Here is a 25,140-nt window from a genome sequence, read left to right as displayed (position 1 = left end):
GGTACCGACGCTTGTTACTGATTCTATACATTGGTTCCAGGTTACGGGTCCTGCTAACATTGGGTACATAGTATTCTACACACACAGCTACATAGCTATGTAATTAGGTACTGTACAGTCACCTGCAATAATATGTTACGCTTAAGGCCGCAAAAATATGTGACACGCTCTTATAACTCTACAAATAAGATCGTGTCAGATATTTTTGCGGCCTTCGTTGCGTAACAAATTATTGCAGGTGACTGTACTATACAATCATTACATAGCGTAGGTAATAAATACAGTCAGCAGCTGAAGCCAATAAGTGTAAGTGTCAATACAATTTTGTTTTAGGAAGCGCCACTTGCACCTTAATTCACTAACCCAGGATTAACCGATTAAAGCTGGAATTACCATGGTTACCAAAACAATTTGACACTGGGTTAGCGGTTTAATTCGGCCAAAAGTTTTAGCATAAAATTTCCTACTAAGGTTTAATATGTTTATTTTTACTCTACGATAAATACTTTAAGAGCTCCAAGTAAAAGCTGTTAAAATTAACAAAGAGATAAACAATTACGAGAAAACGACATTTTCTTAAATCGTCTTTTTTAGATAATGAGCAAAAATATGAAAAAAGGTGCCTTCAACCCCCCTCGACACCCTCAGCACACCCCTACCCTCAAGGACTTTTACTTAGTATGTTTATTTGGGTATTACCACAAGGTATATCTATACCAATTTTCAATACTATACGAATTACTTCCGCAGATTTTTTAAATTTTCTTGAGCTAGCATATTAATGCGAGTTAGATGCGAGCGAAAGTAAATTACGTAGATATATCAGTTTTGACACTGTCTGTGACTCATGGTACGGGTACTGATCAGACCGGTGGTCAAACACCAATAAACGCGCGTTTGATATCAAAAAGCCATCAAATTAAAATCAAATATATAAAAGAAATCGTCCAATATTTGACCCTTACAGTCATAACCATCTGTTCGTAATCGGGGGTCCAGATGGTGAAAGTATCGACCTGACAGTGACACGGGTAACATTATATTCACCTCTAAATTCAAACAGTATATTTAGGGGACTAAGGGAATTTAGGAGGTCATAGTCATAGTAAAAATTATGGTTTTTTTAACACATTTACTCGGGTAGGGTAATTTTAAGGTAAAGGGAGTAATAACTGAGAAGCCGCTCCCATACAATCTTAAAACAACAAGCTGTAATAACATAAAACTTCTTGGCATGAACATTTATGGAACATAATTCTGTATGGTACTAGTTTCCGATTTTCAAAAAAAAAAACTTAAGTAATGAAAATAGAGCGAGTGAAAGTTTTGATGTTTTGTATGAAAACTGAAAAGCTTGGTTTATTACCTGTATAACATCTATTTGAGTTTTCCAATAGTTGTTACGGCTGTGATATGCGGCAGATTTAGTCTAACTAAACTTTAATCATTATGTCGCAATTCAAATAAAACCAACACGACTAAAACTCATATGATATGAACTTTCAAACTCCAATGCCCCAGTTTCCAGTATTTTATGACTATGTTACGAAATATCTAACAGCTTTCTGACGTCAAAACCATGTTTCATTATATTCCAAACAATTAAGGTTTAATCTTTCGGTTATAAATAAACTTATTTCTGTAAACCGTCGTTCAAGAGGCCCTTGAGCTCGAGTACGGAGATATAATGCATAGCTTTCTTTGAACTGCAGTCACAAGTGGTTTAGTTACAGATTTGTTCTTTGACGGTGAAGTATTTAATCAACATGCTTTTTATAACGGCAATTAGGATCGGGTAAGCTGTATTTTGGTTTTAGAATAGGAATTAAGTCCAATACTATCGAATTATTTGACGCCTAAGACGACTGAGATTACTGAAATGTTTTGCAACGTTGACATTGCTATTAATTTTGAGTAGGCGTTTTTGTGTCGTCATCATCATCATCTCAGCCATAAGACGTCCACTGCTGAACATAGGCCTCCCTCTTGGATCTCCATACGTGCCGGCTGGAAGCGACCCGCATCCAGCGTCTGCCGGCAACCTTAACAAGGTCGTCTGTCCATCTTGTGGGTGGACGTCCTACGCTGCGCTTGCTAGTCCGTGGTCTCCACTCGAGCACCACTCGGTTTTTGTGTGGTAAACCAAAATTGGCGGGTCCGGTTTAAGCTAACTTTGCGTTGAACAGAAAAGAGTGAGGGAGTATCATTATAGTCGGCATATTTTCATTTAAAAGTCGACATTAATGATGACATTGTCACACTTTGTCTTTGCAATTGCCATGTGGAGTTTCTTGGTGCGGTCTCTCAGTCAATTGATACCTATTGCCCAAAATTTGCCTGCCTTCAAATAACTTTAATTTTTTGCAGACTTAACTTTGCAGATAATAACTTTTATTATTTCTGCCACCGGCATTTTTCAAAGAAAAAGCATTTTATGTTTTTAAAACACATTTCTTATGAATGTCATTATGATTGCGACCTCAACCGTGACTCCCCACAGAATGCACTGATGAGTTGATGACACTGACCATCATTGTATACCAACAAGCAGTCGCTATAGAACCTTGTCGCATTACCAGCCTTCATAGAAATACAGGGACCTCGTGTTAAAGTGTTGTTTACTTCTTGTGACAGAGTCCTATAATGTTTTATTAAATTGTGTGACTGTTCCGGGTCGTTGGGATAATGATGCCATTTACGTATATATTTTAGAAAATTTGGAACTGTTTAGGATCTAATTTATTTTTCCGGATGTATGGTGCATGGTTTGTTTTGAAAAATAACATTTACTACTTGCATGCCTCGTGATTTCTAACAAGTGTGAAAGTAAAGGAATTTAAGGACAAGTCAAATTATCATTAAATATTCACTTTGAAATATGTACAAGTTTTAAGTTGGTCATATCTTGCAAGCTATATTTCAAACAGTTTGCGATGTCCGATTGAGCTGAATTTTTGCGTTCCAAATGCAATGGTAAGTACACATACTCGAAGGTAAGCTGGAGGCTAAATATCCCTTATAGGGATATGTTCGTCTTTGTACCTTAATTTCTGTAATATTTATGTGAACCTGTAATAAAGTACTTAGGTAATTACAGCTACTGCTACTTATGGTACTGTCAAGCTGATCTCATTGAGTTTTAGCTCGTTAGAATCGCCCCGATTAATAACGTACAATTACAAGTAATATCGTGTCTTGTATCGAAACGATGTTTTTGTTAAAACTTCTCGTAATAAAGATATGACCCCTAGGTGGCGCAAGCGCGAGCAGGCATCCGTTCCATGCACGGCAACCACTATGACAAGACAACAAAATTGGTGCGAGCCGCATGTACCTACTTATAGCGACGCCGACGCGACGAAATCGCGGAGTGAACCACGCCTGCTATGGGCACGTGGGCAGTGAGGAATGAGTATAAGAAAAAAATATAAAGGGTTCACAAAATTTATTAACTTTGTAACAGAATACTAAATTCGAAAACGTTTAAGTACAAATACTTATAAAATAAACTTTAACATAGCGTATGGCATGGCAACACGATTGTAAACATATCATAAATATTGTATTTACATTCCTATATTATATTATGTACAAGATTCACTATATGTAAATATATAATACATTCTAAATTATTGTAACAACAAGGCACCCACTTAGCACCAGTTTTATACCATAATATATAACTAATTATTATATCATTAACAGTCTATACGTGCCATTTCTGGGTAGGTATATATTTACCCATTCTCATTTGTCGCACTTTTGGGTGCTTAGCCAAGATATTTCTGACTCTCTATCACTCTCACATATTAGTGCGATAGAGAGACAGAACCTTCATTTTCTTAGCGCATTTGCGCCCTAGGCCTGCCCTTAAATTGTAAATAGTATTTTGACAACATTTCGCTTTTAAAACAATGTTTTAGCTGCCGTACTGCAACGTTGTATGTTGTCTACTATATGATAACTTGATAACTAGAAAATGTATTTCATATCAATTACAGGCACTGAACTGAAAATCGTTTTTGTAATACAATTTAATTATGAATATAAATAATTTGAATATCAGTATTGTTCGGACGTTTATAATCTCCACATTTGACTTCATTTGATAATGTAAACAAAATGATCAAAATAAATGCGTCTAATAAAATTTGTTACCTACTTTACGTATAAATGCTCTACATTAAAAGTATTTTCGTATATTTAGCACCGTTAGGAGCCTTAGGAGGCTACTGTTGATAATTATATCATCAATTAATAATATCTTATTTGTGCCTTAATTATACAGTAGAATCCGTTTATTATGACTCCGCATATACTGACCAACCGCTTACTATGACGCAATTACTGTGCGAAGTTTGGTTTCCATACAAAATTCTATGTGACGAAGTCGGATAAGATGACTTCGCTTATAGTGACAATTCGCTTACTATGATCTATAAATCCTATTGTTATGGAATTATGTCCGGTTATACTGACAATTCGCTGGTTTTCGTAGCCGTACCCACGTTTTTTAGTGCGATACGTTTGATGCGTGCGTGGCGTGTAAGTTGTTTTGAATCTCGAGATATATCGGTACACGGTTAATAAAACTCGTCTCTCGCAAAGGAATTTGAGATTAATTTGGAAAAAGTAAAAAAAATAAGAAGTTAATCCACTATGCTTTATATGACATCCGCTTAGTATGACGTGTTTGTCACTTCCCTTCGATGTCATTATAAGCGGATTCTACTGTATATATATTTTACAAATTAACATATAAACTGCTCGAAACTTGACATCACATTTTCTTTGTAAAATATAAGATTTTATTCTAAAAGCGCGTCGCAAATATTTAAAGAAACAGTAAAAACAATTTTCGTTTTGAAATTACTTTAAACGCATTTTAAACAATATTTATAATGCTTTATTTAACATGTCACTTATACAACAACATTTTTTGTGCGTTGTGTGTATAATTCTATTTTACCTATATAATGACCTCGATCAGTATTATACAATATGTTACCCGTTATACCAATAAGCTCTTCAAACAACTATAATTAAACTATATGTACATTAAACTATTAACAGTTGTGAAAAGAAATAAACAGATCTGAAAACCAGGGTAATAGCAACTAGCATAGTTGTTTTAAGACCTACCCGAATATGGTTATGGAAAATATAGATGGAACAGGATTTTTTATTAGTAGTTTATATGTCTGTTACTTAATGTAATGCATTAAAATACGAGTGTGGATTTATGAAACGAGCTGAAAGCGAGTTTCATAAGTAGTTTTTATAAAAACATAGTTAGGTAGTATCTGAAGTAGTTTTCTGTATCTTTCAAACTCATGTTAAGACATCTGATTCTGATTCGTGTCCACTTTTTACGGAAATGTTGCAAAATATTGTCAGTTATTTTTGCGTGCTATATAACTCACTCTCGTTGCTTATCAACATTATTTTACTTTTATAATTATAAAGCAAGGGCTCACAAGGGCTAGTCACCGCCTTGTACATGTCATTCATTATGCTAGTTGCTATAACCATAACCACACACACACACACACACACACACACACACACACGCACTCAAACTAGATATCCACTCAAGTCTTGTGATGAGGAACTGAAGGCACAACTCGACAAATACTTTCGTAAGAATAATACTGCACTATTAGCTATACAGACAGGAATACTGGCTAGTTACACTATTTAATAAAAATGCCATGACATTTGTATGATCTGTCTGTATTAGCTTGGAAGACTGGGGCCATCTTAAAGATAATCTCATTTAATCACTATCTGACAGATAGCTTACCCTAAAGTAGCCCAAATTTATATAATTCTACCTAATTAAGCATAAAAACTACGTTTGTCGAGCAGAATACGGTCTACCTAAAATGAAAATTTGAAAATTGACATTATCAATATGATTACATCGTTAAGTAATATCGCAAGGTATTCTATTCAGTCGTATACCTACTATTGTAAATACGGCTGACTTTTAAACTTGACGTTCAGACCCCGAACCACGTTCGACATGTTGCCTCTCTGTCGCACTTGTAAATTCGTACGTAAGTGTGACTGGGAGGCAACACGTTGACCGTGGTTGGCGGTAGGCCCTCTGAGCATATTCTGCGCAACAAACATTTAAAGCCTACGTCATTCATACTATCGATTTATACAAAGCGATTCGACATATTTCGGGTCCATTTCATCAATTTCACGCCCCTTCGTTTCCGGCACGAAGAGAATAACAAATAGAAGACATAAGACGGAAAGACCAGCGTATAGCCAGAAAAGGCCATACAAGCCTATATGCTCCTGAAAATCTGCTGCAGTTTTTACATTCATGAAACCACAGAAATGACTGAAGCTTGTAGCTAAAGCGCTTCCCGTACTCCTATACTCCAATGGAAACAATTCTCCTACTAATAATGAAGATATAGGACTAATGCCTAAAGAAAAGGCAATAGTAAGCGTTAACACGCAGAGCAGAGGAATCCAGTCATATGATCCGGAGTCAACATTACTACTCGTCAAGATTACATCTTGGTAGTAAGCGTAGGATCCAAATCCAGCTAACGCTAGCGACATCATTGCCCCGCTTATGAGTAGAAGCGGTAGCCTTCCCACATGGTCTATCAGCATCCCTGATAGACACGATGCTAGGAGCTGGACTACGCTAGTAGCTATAGCACCTCCGTGAGGACTTAGAACTCTCAAAGTCTTCCTGAACCAATTGACAGCGTAGAAGTTAAAAGCGTGAGCGGCTGTGAATCTTTGAAAGAACATGAGACCACAGGTTATTAATACTGGTCTTGTTAATCTTTTTGATAGCAGAGCCTTTAGCTTTCCGCCATCATGGCATCTCTTACTAGCCAGAATATTCGTCCTTATTGTTACTAACTCCTGCCTAACATCTGCATCCGGTCCTCGCAGCCATTGTAAGGCACTTGAAGCTTCTTCCTCCTTTCCTCTTAAGAGTAAAGAGGACGGAGTTTCTGGGATGAAGAGTAAAGCAAAGAAGAGTAAAACGGGTGCTGAGGCGACCACTAAAGCGAGCTGGTGCCATTCCAAATAGGCACCTAAGGTGTAGGAGATAAGGATGCCTATTTGGCTGAGGATCTTCAGCACGGAGCTCAGGCAGCCTCTGATGTCTGGGACGGCGATTTCAGTGACGTATACCTGTGTACAAAAAAAATTATACTTAATAATTTATTCGTTTTTAATCGTGATACAGTTTGCCATAATTGTTGGAGCAAATCACCGATGGAGTAAAAGCAGTCACAAATTCAGAGATAAATATTAGACCACCTTTCTAATATTTATGTCTGAATTTGAGACTGCTATTTTTCACTTCAGTTCTATTTTTATTAGATATAGAATAGATATTTTGATAGCGATCGCGTTTGATGAACATTTGATTTCAGATTCTCTGCAGTGATATTATGCAGAATGTTCGAAGTTATTTTATTAATACCTTTGGTTTTTTAACCTGCCGCGTGAAAACATTTTTTTTGTAATTCTACCACAACTGACAAAATATCTATAGACAAGAACGGAAGAATAAAGGAAATATATTTGAATATTCAATGTTAAAATTCGTTCAGCTAATGAACAAAACGTCAAATGAGCTAAAAGCGGGCGATTCACAATCACATAGAAGATTTTGCATGAAAATAACTTGTCGAAACAATATTATGGATATAATGAAAAATTAGCGTTTAATGTAACTAATTTTGACTTAAAAATTTACTAGCTCGTACAAAGAACATCTTACTAAACTAAGAATCTAGACCGAATTATTTCTTATCTAGGTAAATCTAACTAAATCTAAGTTCAATACTACAAATCTCAAACTCGAATATTAGAATTATGATCTACGCTTAGAAATAGACCATTATTTAGGGCGTTCCGAAATCATCATCATCTTCATCATTTCAGCCTATATACGTCCTACTGCTGAGCACAGGCCTCCTCTCATGCGCGAGAGGGTTTGGGCTATAGTCCCCACGCTTGCCCAATGCGGATTGGGGACTTCACATACACCTTTGAATTTCTTCGCAGATGTATGCAGGTTTCCTCACGATGTTTTCCTTCACCGAAAAGCTAGTGGTAAATATCAAATGATATTTCGTACATAAGTTCCGAAAAACTCATTGGTACGAGCCAGGATTTGAACCCGCGACATCCGGATTGAAAGTCGGGCGTCATATCCACTCGGCCACCACCGCTTCGCGTTCCGAAATAAAGCTCTTGAATCCTCCTTAAAGTGACATTCCATTTCCAACTGCAGCTGCAATACTGTTCATTTTCTATGGAAATTGACAATGACAGCGACGCGTTTCCATAGTAAAATGAACAGTATTGCAGCTGCAGTTGGAAATGGAATGTCACTCTTATGCTGTTACGAGTAACGTCCCGGCACTAAATCACAACCAGCGAACTTAAATTACTTGTAAGTAGGTAAGTTGGACTATCATGAGCATAATAATATACATAGTAATAAATCTATAAATAGTAGTAAATGGTTAAGCAGGAGGACATAAAGAGAGGGTCTTAGTTCTCAGTAAGGCTGTTATATTAATATGGAAAAAATACATCGTATCTAATCTTAATGACGTTTTCACATACTTCGTACGTAATTGTAGTTATTTATTTATATCGTGTACCTGAATATTGTTGTGTTGAGTTACTGTAAATCGTCAATTACTGGCCACCGGCTGATAACTAGCCACCCAAAACTAAAAATGGATTCTATTCACCTATAAACAGAATTCATTTTAGTAGGTATAAGGTTTTAATAAATGGCCATCACGCTTTCTAAAACTAGATACCTTGTAGGTACTAAAATGAATTTTGTTTATAGGTGAATATAATTCAATTTTAGTTTAGGGTGGCCAGTTACTAAACAGTGGCCAAAATTGACGAATTACCCTTGGTAATGATAAATAACAAAGCAAAAACCGATAAAAACAACAGTAAGTATTTTATAAACACCGTATCAAGTATAGATCGTGGAAACGTGCGATTAACGTAGCAATTATGCGTATTTGTCATTGATTTTATGTGTGATCGAGCTTTTTACCCGTTGCTTCGGAAACCGCTTAGTTTTACAGTCACACAAGAGTCGTTATGGATACAGAACAATAGAATCTATCTTCATCATCTTCGCGTTGCCACGGCTCATGGGAGCCTGGAGTCTGCTTAATCCTAAGAATTGGAGTAGGCGATATAGTTTTTACGAAAGCGACTGCCATCTGACCCAGAGGGAAACTAGGTCTTAATGGGATTGACAATGGGATCTTATTAACGTAAGAATCTTATCGTTGTTTATATGTCCTAACAAAACTTCGGTGTACTTGAAGTGTGATGTTGAAGAGTTTGACCTCACTCACATATCCTTTAACTATCGTCGGTGGCTTTCAATGTAGAATGAGTGACGAAAGCAGAATAGGACTAATTTAAGAACTTGACGAAAAACGAATGGGACGACCCAAGACGATACCACATGAACTAAGTACCAACGCCCACACTGTTAACTAATAGTTGGTAAACCTTATTACAAAAGGCATAAGTTCCACCGATGGACAGTTAAGAGTATTGCTATTTGTATATATGCCAATTTCATAACAAAGCTTTTCGCACAGAATATCATTTGTTTTATAGACCAACTCGAAGATCTGTCGCAACTCATTCAATATAACTACAACACAATTTGTTATTTTCTTTGCTAACTTTTCTGCTGTTCTGTGTGTGTTGAGACGCATACGAGCGTTAGCGTTTTTCACCCTAACAGTTTCTAATTGCGATTACTTAAAACAATGGCGGGAACTTACAACCGTCGACATCGGTAATATAATGATTACTTAATTGTATTCGGAACGTGTGATAGATATCAATTAAAGGCTTACTGCCGTATTCGAACTTCAAGATATTCACAAGAGACGACACGTTGTACTAGATCCATTCTAGATACGTTATAGTTTAGATATCAACTAGTTCTCTTTTGCAGCGTAACGCAAATGTCAAATTTGACAGGTTAGATCCTAAACATATCGTTATCGTATCTTGGTGATGTCTAAAAGATATCTAATAGATGTCTATTTCAAAATCCGAATCGGGCCGTTAGCCACACCGGTGTGTATACTACCGCTACCACCGGTGCGTCTGCGTTTGCATCGTCTAAAAAATCGAGTGTATACAAAGCTCTTAAAAAAAAGTTTAGTGTATAAGGTTAACACCAACACCAAACCATCAACACCCCTCCACAGAATGAAGTTATGTTAATCACGTGAACCCAGAAGAGATAGCAGTTGCCAGTCAAGTGAGAGTATAGGAAAGGTTAAAAACCTAAAATACCTGACTGATGATTAATCTTGTTGGTAAGGCTAAGGCGAAAGAACTTTTTGAATGAATCTTGAAATTTACCTGTGTAATCATAGATATGCATGACACCAACATCCCTCCGCAGAATGAAGTAATGGAGATCATGTCAACCCCAGTAGACAGCGCAGTGGCCAGCCAAGTCAGCGTATAGGGGAGGGCAGCAGCTAGCAGGACGGATCGTCGACCCAACCGCATGGCCAGACCGCCGATCACTCCACCGAAGAGGGCACCTGAGGACAAAGAAAAACTTATTAGCTAATCTATATTTTTTTTTTTTTACATTTTGCAATCTATAAATTGTAAATACAGATGTGAATCAGAAACTTTTCTTGGTCTAACTCTACCAAATATTAAAAAGGCCTATTATGGATGGCTTTATCCACGTGACAAAATATCCGTCAGTTTTAACAGAGCGCTATTGAAAGTGACGGATACCGTTTTATCACGCTGTCATGTAGACAAGAACGACCATCATATCCATGTCCGGTCCGCAAACTTTCTACCTTTTTGAAGACAATTTATATCAGATTTGTACGAAAATTACTTCTCCATTGTTGAAGAGCCCAGGAAGCAGCATAAGTCAGAATAATTTAACCAAGCGCTAAAAGCTTTTTGAAAATGTATCTACCTTAGTTATGTCCAAACACAATTCCCCTTAAAAGCATTTATTTCTGTAACTCTGAATCTAACAGATAACTAACTGCCATCAGATTGATACTCTAATAAAGACATAACTTTCATCGCATCACTGGCAATCTCGGCGTTCTGCATCCGTAGTCCGTATGTCTGTGATAGTGATAGGTAATTATGCCACTCAATAGTTCGGGCGCTTTCGGCTCAAGATTTCTTTTATACCACGTTGATGGCAAATAGGCATACGACCCGCTTGGTTATAAGCGATCGCAATAGCCTATATATATAGACGCCTGCAACTCCAAGTATGTTACATACGCATTGCTGACTTTTTAAGAGCCCTAGACTGTAGTCTGTCGAGAAAATCTCTCCAAGTTTCGACAATTCGACACCATGGGAGGAACAACTTGAATGGTGACAAAACATTTTGTTAGACAGTGAGAATTCTATAAGTAGTACTATATCTTATGTAGATATCTATATCCATACGGATTTGCAGTCTATCCGCGATAATCGGAACATCGCAGACACAAATAAACTCCGTCGCCGCCGGTCTAAATATACGGCGAGCGCATTTTTCGACCGTTTCGCCTCATCGGTTAGACGATTGATTTGTGGCGTTCCGGATTGAATAATTGGTATAGTTGAGGCTGCTGAATGCCACCCACTTGTATTGTATCTGGTATAAAGGTGGTGTATGCCGTGTAGGTATGTATAGTATTCGTATATACAGCTTGGCAAAAAAGAGTACAAATTAAAAAGTGGCAACACTGTAGTGTCACCCCGTCTTTTTATATGGATTGGTTTGAAAGGGACGACACTACAGTGTTGCCACTTTTTGATTTCTACTGTTTTTTGCCAAGCTGTAGTTAAGCTATATATATTGCGAGATGCAGAGATAACAGCTTCGAGAAAGTAGTCAATGTAGTCATAAATGATGGGAATCAAGTCTCCGGTGAGATAAACTGTACAAGCTAAGTTAATAGGTACTTAACAGTTGGTTATTATCTATAATTCAGTATTATTAACATAAACCTGGTTAGTACATACATAGTTAATTTTAGTCTTGCCCAAAACACGGGTCAGGTTATGTGAATAGTTCAACTGATTGGTGATCAATTGACAATATTGACATAAACGTGTTTCTTTCACCACCGTAAATTAATTCCGTAGATAAGTAAATTAGTAAATACATTACCAGAATTAAAGTGTTTATAGTACCTAATCGATTACAACGGAGTTAAAAAATGGAGAATCGTTGCTGTATTGAATTTTTTTTTTGCGGTGGCGTGTGTAGTTTATTTTTTAGTTAAGATTATACCTAATATTTTACATTAACACATGAATGAGCTGCAACCTATATGTCCTCCCGTTTTGTCGCGACGATATCTAAAGCAATCTCCTAAATTGAAAACAACGGTAGTGCAACCCTTGAGCAATATATCACGTCAGGCATCAATTACACGTCGCAATTGTTCTTACATTCTACTGTCTTTTGTTGGACAGCCAAGTATTTAGGTTGCCACCGAAATAAACTGTGCGTTTTGTCTGATTTCGGTGGTTTTTCGACTTTTATTTCTTTGGATAGGATTGTGTTTTCTTCTATTTCCAGAGATTTATGTGGTTAGAAATTGCATTTATTCTTACATTCTATTGTCACGGATAATATACAGATGCACTGTGGCTTTGCTTTAAACTTGTTGTCTGATTTTGGTGATTGTGTAACTAAAAGATTCGGAATGTAGGTATTATGATACTTTAATTTCATTGACAAGAGTTGTGGTTACTTCTATTTTCAGAGATAAGTCATGTTAGGAATTCATTATATGTACTTTGCAATTGTTCTTACATATTAGTGTCTTTGTTTGAACAGTAAAGTGCTAACTAATAAATTGCATACCCCGTTGTCATGCCTCGCCTATTATAGCTATGTACGAACCTAAACACTACGGTGGACTGGCAAAAATTTGAACTTTTTTTCTGACACGTTCATGATCTTTGACATCTGTCAACTGTCAAATATCTATCATGTTCTTACCGTCAGCCGGGCGCCACATTCAATTCCGGGTTTCGCTCGGACTGGTGACAGCTGTCATGCCTGTCATTCGCAACTCGCGCCAATACGAGCTTATTTAAGCACGTCAACGTCTTACGAGGCAAAATAAACATTTATTCTTAATTTAGCCATATTTTATACGCTTATAAATGTCGTAAATAAAAACTATTCCCGGTTCTAAGTTTACACATGATGTGACCAGGGACCTAGTCAAGATGGCTATCGTTTATATAGAAAACGCCGGTCAAAACTTAAATACTCGAAATGTATAGAAATGTGACTTTTCTCAGCATGTTACATCCCATTACATTTTTTTCTTTTCGTTTCGCGTATGATATCGAAGCAAGAAACTTCTCCATAACAGTATAGGTACCTGCCTGTATTATAATTATACCTACCCACATACAAAAACCAAGCTTAGATTATTATTTATTATGTACTTACGCGCTGACAAAAGGCTACTGTGAAAATATATAATTTCGGTGGCTTTCAAACAGACATGGATGTTTTGAGAGTTTCTGGTTAACGTTATTGAAGTGTGTTTTCTTTTGTTTTATTCACACGCAAAATGCTTGGCCGTCGGAGAATGTTGTTTACTTTTAAAATAGACTGATTAAGAACAAAATATTTTAACTTTCCGGCGAAGCAATTTTATTGTTAAATTAAAAGTGGGAGTCGCATATTCTGTTTTAAATCTATGTTCACGGGCGTGTATTTCATGGAATTGCCTTCTATTATAAAAATTTTTTTTTTATTCTTGGACATGAAAAAACATTAGGTACTAGGTAAGGAATGTACATTCCTTTGAAAGAACACTTACAAAATTATGATTTATAAAGTTGTACTTGGAACTAGGAAAACACCTTTCTTTTATATGATTTGTATTAAAGTTAATTTTCATTTAATTTATTTATTTAAAAAAAGGTAAGGTTTACATATGTAAGTAGTGTAGTTATTAAGTGTGCTTTAGGTAAGTATATGTTTATTACATAAATTTTACTATAATTTAACCATAGAGTAATTCTCTTTTTTAAAGAAATTACACCAACTGTGCCATTTGTTGAATGCAATATTATTTCACAATTGTTTTATTTCTATCGCTGTGCCGTACTGGTCTGGCCGTTGATTTTTATCTCATTGTGTCTAGGAATAAAACAAATAGAATAATCGTCAAATATATCAACCATAGGTGTTACTGGTTACGCATCCTGCTCATTTTTAGGGTTCCGTACCCAAAGGGTAAAACGGGACCCTATTACTAAGACTCTGCTGTCCGTCCGTCCGTCTGTCACCAGGCTGTCTCTCATGAACCGTGATAGCTAGACAGTTGAAATTTCACAGATGATGTATTTCTGTTGCCGCTATAACACCAAATACTAAAAACAGAATAAAATAAAAATTTAAGTGGGGCTCCCATACAACAAACGTGATTTTTGACCGAAGTTAAGCAACGTCGGGCGGGGTCAGTTCTTGGATGGGTGACCGTTTTTTTGCCTTTTTTGCATTATGGTACGAAACCCTTCGTGCGCGAGTCCGACTCGCACTTGCCCGGTTTTAAAGAAACAGCCCCAACTGTCAAATGCAAAATTATTTCACAAGTGTTTTATTTCTAGCGCTGTACTTGCATGATTTATAGTCAATCCGCTAAGAGCTAGCCCGGCATGTAAACAAAACGAGTATATTTCGAGCGGGTTGGTCGTTTATTTGTGTCTGGATCTGATGATAATCAGAGTTTCCTTCGAGACGGGATTTATGACGGAGAGATGTGTTGCTGAGTGCAGTGGGGAATTATAGAAATGATTACTGCGTGTTGTATTTGATTTCGATATCTATAATCGTACGTTTATAATCAATACACCCCGTTATCTAATGCTCAGTTTAGGGGCTAATAGTGATGTTGCTTCACATTATTAGTCGATTCATATTTATCTATAAAGGGTTGTTTGTCAAAATTAAATTCTTATTTTGTGAATGCTCTAGACATTCATTCCAGACATTGATTACCGCAACTGCCCCATCACTTGCCCCCAAACTGAGCATTAGATAACGGGGTGTAATAATCAAGCTATTTTCTGTTGGGCAAGTAGTAAGTTTTTAGTTTCAAATATTTACCTATTAATGCGTATTATCATACCAAACAAACTGAAAAAGAGATTACATACGGTAAAGTGTACGCTGTAACTTGCGTAACGATTGATTTTATGAACTGGATTGATTTGTTTATAAAATATATCTCCGATATGTATAAATTAGATTATCAAATGCGGCAGTCATGCGCCGCCCGGGAGCAAGTAAATATATCAAAATGGTCCACTTACGCTATTACGGCAATTTATGTCGATATTATAATACAGTATAAAGTATTGTCGATGTTGGTAATGGTTATGTGTTATATTGAAGGTGGGAGGTCTAGATCTCTAATATTTTGGGGTATAAAAGGATATTTTGAATCCAAAGCTATAGTTATACACAAATACCTACACTTTTTCGCACAACACATAAATAAAACAATACAAGTTTTTACAAAAACAATAAACAGCAATAGTTCAATAATTCAAAAGGAAAATAGAAATATACAGTCTTATCGCTAAATCGATCTCAATTAATTTAAAATTCTTCCGATATTTTTAAATCATGTAAGTACATAAAAGTACGAAAAAGTTTAGCCAATTATACTCGCAGGAAATTGAAATTATAATAATATATCAATATTCAGTGTCAGTACATTTCGCATTACTTCGTTTAACTTATTTCCATTGCGTAAAATACTCACTTCCGTTATAAAATATTTATTTCCGTTATAAAATACGATTCTGACTATTAAAATAAACTGATCACCGGACACGGAAAACGTACCTAGCGTACTAACGCAGGTACATTAAACGATCAATTTATAATTATAAAGACCATTTCAATAATATATTTGAAAAACATACAAGAGAAACTGCTTTCTATTATCAGCGTAATCGGTAAAATTATGTTTAACATTAACTTTAACACGTATAACGTTTAGTGGCTGACCATGGCTTTTGCCATTTTCTTGGCTCTCTGTAATTTCACTGTAATTATAATGTAAGGTACATTCAGTCAAAGAATTTATTTCAGTACCATTTCGTACCTTGTCAAATTGATATAGTTGACAATCTATATTAAAGTCTAGGGGCCTCATATTGAAGGCACTTTAACTAATATTCCTCATACTAAATTAACTGAATTTACCGCAGTTTGAACGTGGCACTTAACAACAGAAGACGCTGTACAATCGGCATTATGTATGCACCAGTAACACGGTATACCGGAGTATACATGCATATGTGTTGTGAGACTATGTCTCATTGAGCTGGTACAATAGATGTTCAACTACACATGTGTATATTGTATATTTCAGTCTCAAAACGATTATACGCCAAAGGCATTGAACTGTCGAAGATGCGTTTTACAGCTGAAATGATGACAGTTATAATAACAAGACTAAATTTATTTACACTGCTCTGTCAGTCATAATTATTAACTACTTAATTTATTCCATTTTTTTATTAAGTTGAAGATATATAGGTATTTAAGTACTTTAATGTCGCTAAAAATAAAATATTGACTGGTATTCCCAGTTCGTGATGTACGAGTTTACACCACTATGCCAATTGTTTCCATTTTCACGTCAAAAGAATTTTCCAGTTTTTACACGTAAGTAGATAAATTAGATTAGACGATAAAAAAATTGTTTACTAAAATCATCTATACACAATTCACGCAAAAAATAATGGAGTTTTTTGAAGACATTTTTTGCCAGTTATACATTTATACATATATGTACTTACCTGTGCCTAAATATTTGAAGTTAGTATCGGTATATTAGGAAAGTAGTTAAGTAATTGAGCAAACTAATAAAACAGCAAATTGGCGTGACGAAGCAAGCACGTTGTCCAAATATATTTGTTTGGACTATAATAGATCTATTAAATACTTAGTGCATTTGGTCACGTACGCACTTAACTGACTATTGTAGACTCTATCTCTTCGCAATAAGAGTTACAAGCAGTCAATGAAATCAGTATCGATGATTTTGATGAAAGAATTTAATTTCAGTACAATTTCGTACCTTATCACAGTGACAATCAATATGAAAGTCGCTAGGGACCTCATACTATTGCCACTGTGACAAAGTACGAAATGGTATTGAAATTAAATTCCTTGACCGTATGTATAGAATGTCACAAAAACCTATAAAGAAGTTTTTGTGACATTCTAAGATCTCAACCTATTAAATAGAAAAAATATTATAAGTAAAAGATGATTTGATTAAAGAACTACCACTGGTCACGTACGCACCTTACACCTCAGCCACCAAAATATACTGGCGAAAAAAACTGTGTAAATGTATTTGAGTCATATATTCAAAACTGTGTACATAAAATATTAATAATAATGTTCCACTAGAAAAGATAGGTATTAATTAGATGGACTTCACCATCACCAATATAAAAGAATATCTGGGAGACCGAGCTTCGCTCTGAAAACATAAAAACTCAAAAAATGCGCGCTATCCCAGAGAATAGATAAGACCTAGCTAGATCGATTTGTCGCCCCCGGAAACCCCCCTTATAGTAAGTTTCCTCGATATCGTTACATCCATTTTCTAGATCCCTAAAATATATAAATAAACAAGAATTGCTCGTTTAAAGGTATTAGATAGATAGATTAGATAGATATAGCCAGTCTCCTTAAAATAAGTTTGCCTGTGAGCATTCTGTTTTGACATTTTGCTGAAACTTCAGTTGTCCGTGACCGTGAACAAATGAAATCTGTGTTGAAACGTTAGAATTAAATGTAAACAAATGAATTTGCAACCGACCCACCGAACGCAAAATTTGAAGCGTTAATTTTTTATTTAAATTTTTTTGGATATCCAAAACTCCTACGTGGTTACGCACACGTAAAAACATTGCAACTATTTGCCTTCGTGTCTCATATGAGCCCACTAATAGACAAACCATTTACCATATCAGCTGACGCCAGCATGTCAAGATGACAGGAGTTTGTGAAATGACAGATAAACTTAGCTGACGACAGTTTTATGGGATAATGCATTATGCTTAACGATGCTTTGGGGAATTGTGATGATGATTAGGAAGAGTTGTAAAATGTTAATGGCTTAAATAGACGGGTGAGTAAGAAAGTAGTTTGAAAGTGTTGACTAATACTTTATAATAGTATTTATAAAAAGTGTACGTGTTTCAGCTCCGACGCACGACTGGAGTTTAATCCTTACGAACGATTGTAGAATAATAAAATACAGATCAGAACTCCGCAAATTGACAGTTGTTATTTATTGACAAATAAAGAGTTGTTAATGTGAAAGATAAGTAGCGCGCAAAACATAACGTAACGAAAAGTTTAATTTTACTCCCCATAAATTTTCATACGGTCTTGTATACCTACTTATGTAAAATTGATTTTGAAGGAGTAAACTCCAATAAACTCCAAAAATCGGTAAGTTTGCAAATTGTGGCCATCTTTCTCTTTTACTCTAATTAAGGCGTAATTAGAGCGACATAGAAAGATGCCCGCAGTTTGCGGTAGGCCGTCAGGATTCAATCGCACAACCACGAAAACGCAGTAAAAACGCAGAATAAACGCCGTTTCAGCATTACGCCGCAAAACAGCATAACAGCAATATCCCGCACCCTGCACCGACCATTGCTAATGGCGATGGCGGTGCAACATGTGAAGCGTATATGTTTTTAATTATTATACTTAATAGGTACGCCATTTCGCTAGACATAAATTATGGTTCTCAATGTTTTTACGCAAGTAGTGCTTAGTAAAAGATGACTATAAAACATAATGCAGCTAAGAGTGCCAAACTTTACAAATAACTAATAAGGGATTTAACATGCTAGTAATGTAATGTTATTTGGTGAATTCTTGTGCTGATAGATAGATATCTATCTAGACAGATTGAACTTTAACTTTAGCTATCCAACTAGTCTGTTGGTCGCTTACCGCAACGCCAGCAGGTTTTGTGTCTTGTAAGGAAGCGATTGCGGGAGACATACTCGTGTGTAGCCTTTGATTAGGCCTGCTACGAAGGGTCCAAGCACCACGAAATAATGGATTTGCATTGAGTTACCAGTCTAAGGCTTTGCGGCCCTAAACAATATGGACGGATATCATAAAAAAGCCAAGGGATGCCAGTTGTATCAGTGCTCATCGATGAGGGAAGCATGTGTTTAACCGATGACTTTTTGGCTAATAGGTAGACTCACCTAATAAACTTAAGCTAGCGATCCAACTAGCCTGCTGGTCGCTCACAGCGAAGCCGCCAGGTTTCGTGTCCTGTAGGGACGCGATGGCGGGAGACATGTAGCCCTTGCTGAGCCCTGCTGCGAAGGGCCCGAGGGAGACTGCCAAGGCTGCCAGGATCTGGGAGAAAACGAGACAGACTTAAAGATACAAACATTCAGTGTTTTTTTTTATATAGAGTAGCTGTCATATAAAATGTTTGTAGAGTGTGTACGGAAAGAGAAGAGTCGAGAAATGTATAGATTTCTCGAGTCTTCTCTTTCCGCGCAGACTCTAGACATACGACTTCAGTTGTGTATTTATTTGTTTAAATTTACCGAAGCCCAATCAACCAAGGAGAGGTTATAATTAATATAATTATAATCTAGAATATAACAAATCGCACCTATTGGTTCATCATAATATTAGTCTTAAACCGTTTACGAAATGGGCCTCTGTGAGTCAAGATACGAGTATACTTTAAATGACGCATTATATTATGAAACGTCCAATGTACGTAACAAAGTATGATGACTAGATAAAGAGACAATTAAATAGCTCGTAAGAGCTATAAACGTCAGCAATAAATTCTAAGTATTACTTTACAAAATAAATAATTAATATATGTATCATTTACAAGTTTTGCAACATGTCCAAGCGAACATATTCTATTTAAGGTCATGTAGGGTAAGATAAACATAGTTTATTTTGCTCGGAACACACACACGGATTTTGCTACGAGCTTTATGAGGATTCCCTACGTGTTTTTCTTGTACGAAGTTCCATTGTTTTTCTTACCCCATGTAGGTAACCTAGTTGAATTTGTTTTAAAATAAGTTTTTGATTTCGGTTGAAATATAAATTTACATTTTATATAGGTGATAGTACTTTGCACATTTATCTATATGTATACACAAATATGTACTTATAACAAAATAATGCTGATAATTTTGATGATCATGTAATCTAAACCTTAATAAAAAAAATATTTATGCTAAAGAAAAAAAAAACTTATAACAAATATAGAAATATACAGAGCGGCGTGTAAAAGCGTCATAATACCATCTCTATTTCAATAACATTTAAATTTATCGCACCTTTTTCGAAACCACAACAACAACTAAGTACATTTAGTTTTGTTAACAAAACATGTTATTCAAAAACTTATACCATTAAACTACCCGAAAACATAAATTCCGACCCGGACAGCAACAAAGATATATCGTTTTAAAGAACACACTGTATATAGTTGTGTGTACAGGACGGAATCGATCAGTACAACACCCTGTAGTGAAGTGTGAATGGCTAGGGCGGGGATAAGTGTTGATAGAGGAAAGAATATAGATTATTTTAAAATTCTTTTTTGACATATTTTTTGGGTACCTATAGTGTTTTTTGAGGTCCTGATTTTTAAATTGAGAATAATTTAATGCGGAATACATGTATGATTGTACGGTTTTCCAGAAAATATGTTAAAAAATTAGCTTTTGTGGTCTACGATTTTATAAAATTACTATTATGTGTAATATCTTTCAAAGGCAGAATTCGGCTTTAAATTTAAACACGTACTTAAACAATTGAGGGACAGTTATTAAATGTAGCTAAATTATACTAATCAGAACTTGTTTACATTTCGTGAAGCGTAAAATCAAAATGTAAGATACATATCCTAATAATTATATGTATATCATAAACTTTATTTACAAACAACTGTCTACTATCTCTCCCTGTCGATCCTTTCAGTTCATTGCCAATATAACTGTCAATCTACCTTTGTACTGCGACCCGTAGCTTTGACCTTGACAATTATGCCAATAATTTATGATGAACACTTGCCATAAATATGTATAACAGTTAATTTATACTGTTTTGAGATATCTTCGACAACTTTGTAGAGGGCATTCGCTTTTGACATAGAAATAGTAATAACAATGTTATAATTACCAAATTAAGGTACTCGTATACTGAAATCCGTAAACAATTATTGTTTGATAATAAAGGACTAAATTAGAATATGTAGCACTAAAATTTTGATCACACAAACTAGAGATATGCGTTATTTTTAATTTAGAATTCTTTCTTTTAAATTTTAAATAAAAAAGGGAATAAATCTATGAGTGTCCCATCACTACGCACTTTATCTGAAAGCGTTCGGATTGTAACATTTCGGCCAGGTCAACGGCCGGCACACTGCCATACATTCGCACCTAGCCCTCACAAGCCAAAACCGACCTTATCATCGTGTAATACAGTGTATTATGTATACAGAGCTTAATACCAATGTCAGATGTCGTTGATAGAACCTCGACCTTATGCAATGGTGTTACGAGTTCGATGAATGAATATTTAAAGTGGTAAAAGCACTTGGATGTCATTCTGATACATAACGAGAGCGATCGAGTCGATCAAACGAATCTTGTCAGTTAGGTACTCGATTTTTTGGAGTTCTCATGTTTTAGAGTCAAGTCGTTAGGTACGTCGAACATTGAGCTTAAGACTCGATTTTTAAAACAAATATCAAGAGGCAACCAAAAACTGCGTTAATTGCGAAATGCGTTAAAATTCGGAGGAAACAGTCTTAATGCTCGAATTTTGATGTTTTATTTAGAATCCCATTTAAAGTGAACCATTTTTATAGCTCACAAAAATCCTTAATTTTGAAAACCAGCTCAGATAGCCTACCTAACTACTGCTATAATCGAAACTCTTAATTTTGCGGTAGACCCTCAGAACCCTCTTAAGCCTCATTTTGTATGGGATTTTGTACAGCGCGCCAAGCGGGACGTTTTGGAAACTGAAAATCCCATACAAAATGAGACAACGCAAACGCGTACCTATACGTCACGTCACGGTTACGAATGAAATTTACACTAGGGGTTCAGATATAGACTAGGGCTCCCGATATCCGTGCTACACGCCAACCCGTGTGTCCGTGTTCTTAGGCCCGGCGGTGTTAAGTGTCCAAACTACACGAACCCGTCAAAGTCCGTGCCCGTGTTGCGTTCGGCTCCGGAGCCGCGCTAATGCCTAGTTGTTGTTCTTTTTTTTTTCGATTTGCTTGTTATTGGTAATGTGTTATTGTTCGCTATAAAGCTTTCATTCTTCGCTATCCGTGGATCCGGGCACACGGGTAACACGGGTACACGGACCCTAATTACCCGTTCCGAACGGGCCACAAATCCGGTTTCGTGTAAACCGGACGCGACCGCGAGCTCTAATATAGACCGATACATTGTGAGGTCACGATACATTGGCTCAGTCTAGATATCGACTCGCTCGCTGACGGAGCGTGTGACATGTTGTGTCGGTTATGTCAGAGATGAGCGATAGTAATTGCCGCGTTATCAGGTTAGTCAGTCAGCGGGATGAGTGGAGTGCGACCAATTTGGACTATTTGGGGGGCTTTTCGGTTCTAGATCATGATTCGTAATGGTAACGTATTGACGTTACAGACGTGACAGATGCTATCGAGCATCTGTCTGTTTTCTAGCTAGGATATTTAAAATAGGTACTGTAAGGTGCAATGGGTTAATTTCGACTGCGGTATAATTTCAACTAATCGAAATATCTTCCATGTTTTACATTATTAACTAGCGTCACACGCAACACATCTTTTTCGCTATCTGGACGTATATGACACACAGACGTATTCTAATTTTAATTATAGGATATTAATTCGATCTGGATTAATTATAGATCGGATGTATCAGTATCAAAACTAACGTTGTTGGTTGAAAAAATATCACATTTGACACTGACACATCCGATCCACAACTAAGCCAGATCGAATTCGTATCCTATAATAATTTAAAATTAGAATACTCGCCTGTTACTCGATTATCATATCAGTACGGTTACCATCAGTTTGTCACTGACATAAACGCCGTCGAGAACGTAATTTACTTTCTATACATCCCGTTTGCACCAATATGCGAGTGCGAGCGAGATGTATAGAAAGTAAATTACGTTCTCGACGGCGTTTATGTCAGTGACAAACTGATGGTAACCGTACAGTAACCCTAGTGAAAATTTCATTCGATAGCGTGACGTGAAATACGAGTTTGTGTTAAGTGTCATTTTGTATGGGATTTTGAGTTTCCAAAACGTCCCGCTTGGCACGCTGTTCAAAATCTCATACATAAATAACGCGAACGCGAACGCTCGTTACGCTATCGAATGAAACTAGGGGTTCAGACATGTAGGTACGTAATACTCATAATAGTCATAACTCTCATAACAGAAATTGCATGTTCGAACAATGGAATAGTGCTATATGAGAATGACATAGCCCTGAGAATTGTTATTGTCGTGATGTTACCGTTCCTTTATTATTTTAACCGCGTTCCATTTAAATAAACAATTTATTTTCATAACAACGGAAGTACCTCAGTACTTAACATACCTATATATTTATTCTCATAATCTAGGTAGCTTGGTTTCCGTTGATAAGAATTAGGTAAGTACCTTTACTTACGAAGAAAATAATACTCGCTATAATATCTTTGAATTACAATTTGTAGCAACAAAAAAATACAAGAAAAATAGCATGTTACTTGAATTTTTATCTCTAAATTCATGCATTTTTTTTTATTGATAATATAACATGGAAATATAAAATATGTAGTTTTAAATGAGAATGTAACTTCAATTGTAAGTGATTCCTAACCCCAGGATTCATAAAGCTTTACGTACCTGATTTAGTTAAATTTTATCCTGTTCTTACAAATACATAACTCAAAATGACAGATAAAGACAAACGATTATTAGCTAATTGAAGTTTGTAGCGCGTTTAAGAATAAGGGGGTAAGAATTTAGAGGGATCACAATATATGAATGAATCTAAGATTTTTAAATTTATTGCCGTGAAGACCGTCATAGAGCAAGAACTCTCGTATTTTTATACGCAAACGTCGCACTGACATTGACATGTCAGAAAGGAAAAGCTTATTCCCTTCTGCTCTGCCAACCTTCTGTAAATGGAGCATGTGTACAAACGCAAGGGTTAGAAGAGGCGAAAGAGCTTGTAGACGGTCTTCCCTTATAGACCGAAAGGTGTCGTGTTTCGGAGGTTCTGGGGCAAACTGCCGAATCCGACACAAGAGCAGCCGATGCAACGGAGCCACGCCGTTTTGTCGACTAAATAGTGTTTACTTGTTTAGTTTTAAGTTTATAAAATACATTATGTATGTTAGTCTGTAAGGTATTTGTAATATGGGCCTTGTTGCCTGAATTAAATTTCTAAATAAATAAATAAATAGACGGTCTTCCCCGCACAGAGCTTAGATCAAATGTATCTACTAACCTGTGTCCTGTAATAGTTCGTCCGTCCATCGCTAGACCTGATCATGATCCTGGACTCCGGACACGTCATCTTCTCCTCCGCTGCCAAAAACTTCTTGTCACACATATGTATAGTTTTATTTAGCGTTGGCACAGTTTGAGGCACATATGTATGGATTTATTTAGCGTTGGCACAGTTTGAGGCACATATGTATGGATTTATTTAGCGTTGGCACAGTTTGAGGCACATATGTATGGATTTATTTAACGTTGGCACAATTTAAGGCACATATATATTATTTTATTGTCACGTCGTATACATGTTGTTCGATATCTGAAACAAAGAGAAGTGTGGTTAGTGTTTGATTATTTTCTATCGGTTTTATTTTATTGCTTTTCAACAAAATTAGTGTATGTGTACTAAGACGATTGGCATCTGTTCCTAGGGGAAACTAGAACTTATTGGAATTAGTAGGTTTTCTTAAATTTATGTTATTTATTGAAAAAAATAA

General features: G+C 36.1%; 2 protein-coding genes across 2 annotated transcripts in view; both read right to left on the bottom strand.

Moving 5' to 3' along the window:
* Window positions 1-25,140, bottom strand: part of LOC134679533 (juvenile hormone epoxide hydrolase-like) — a 331,027-nt gene that overhangs the window by 103,944 nt on the left and 201,943 nt on the right. The window lies entirely within an intron of this gene.
* On the bottom strand, window positions 3,431-24,932 carry LOC134679529 (facilitated trehalose transporter Tret1-like). Its single transcript, XM_063538484.1, has 4 exons — window positions 24,651-24,932; window positions 19,333-19,489; window positions 10,420-10,607; window positions 3,431-7,173 (listed from the first exon to the last, which is right to left on the bottom strand). The coding sequence occupies exons 1-4, from the start codon at window positions 24,753-24,755 to the stop codon at window positions 6,157-6,159; spliced, it is 1,467 nt and encodes a 488-aa protein (XP_063394554.1). The 5' UTR covers window positions 24,756-24,932; the 3' UTR covers window positions 3,431-6,156.

The sequence above is a fragment of the Cydia fagiglandana genome, chromosome 2 (assembly GCF_963556715.1).
Source record: "Cydia fagiglandana chromosome 2, ilCydFagi1.1, whole genome shotgun sequence".
NCBI classification, from domain to species: domain Eukaryota; kingdom Metazoa; phylum Arthropoda; class Insecta; order Lepidoptera; family Tortricidae; genus Cydia; species Cydia fagiglandana.
The sequence above is the reverse complement of the archived record's forward strand: the minus strand, read 5'-3'. Positions and strand labels throughout refer to the sequence as shown.

Excerpts from the sequence above, each read along its gene's own strand:
- LOC134679529 (XM_063538484.1), bottom strand. The coding sequence starts at position 24,755 with ATGTGTGACAAGAAGTTTTTGGCAGCGGAGGAGAAGATGACGTGTCCG. Across the intron at positions 19,490-24,650 it reads CGAACTATTACAGGACACAG|ATCCTGGCAGCCTTGGCAGT; the intron begins GTTAGTAGATAC and ends GTTTTCTCCCAG. Across the intron at positions 10,608-19,332 it reads CGCTAGCTTAAGTTTATTAG|GTGCCCTCTTCGGTGGAGTG; the intron begins GTGAGTCTACCT and ends CTTTGTCCTCAG.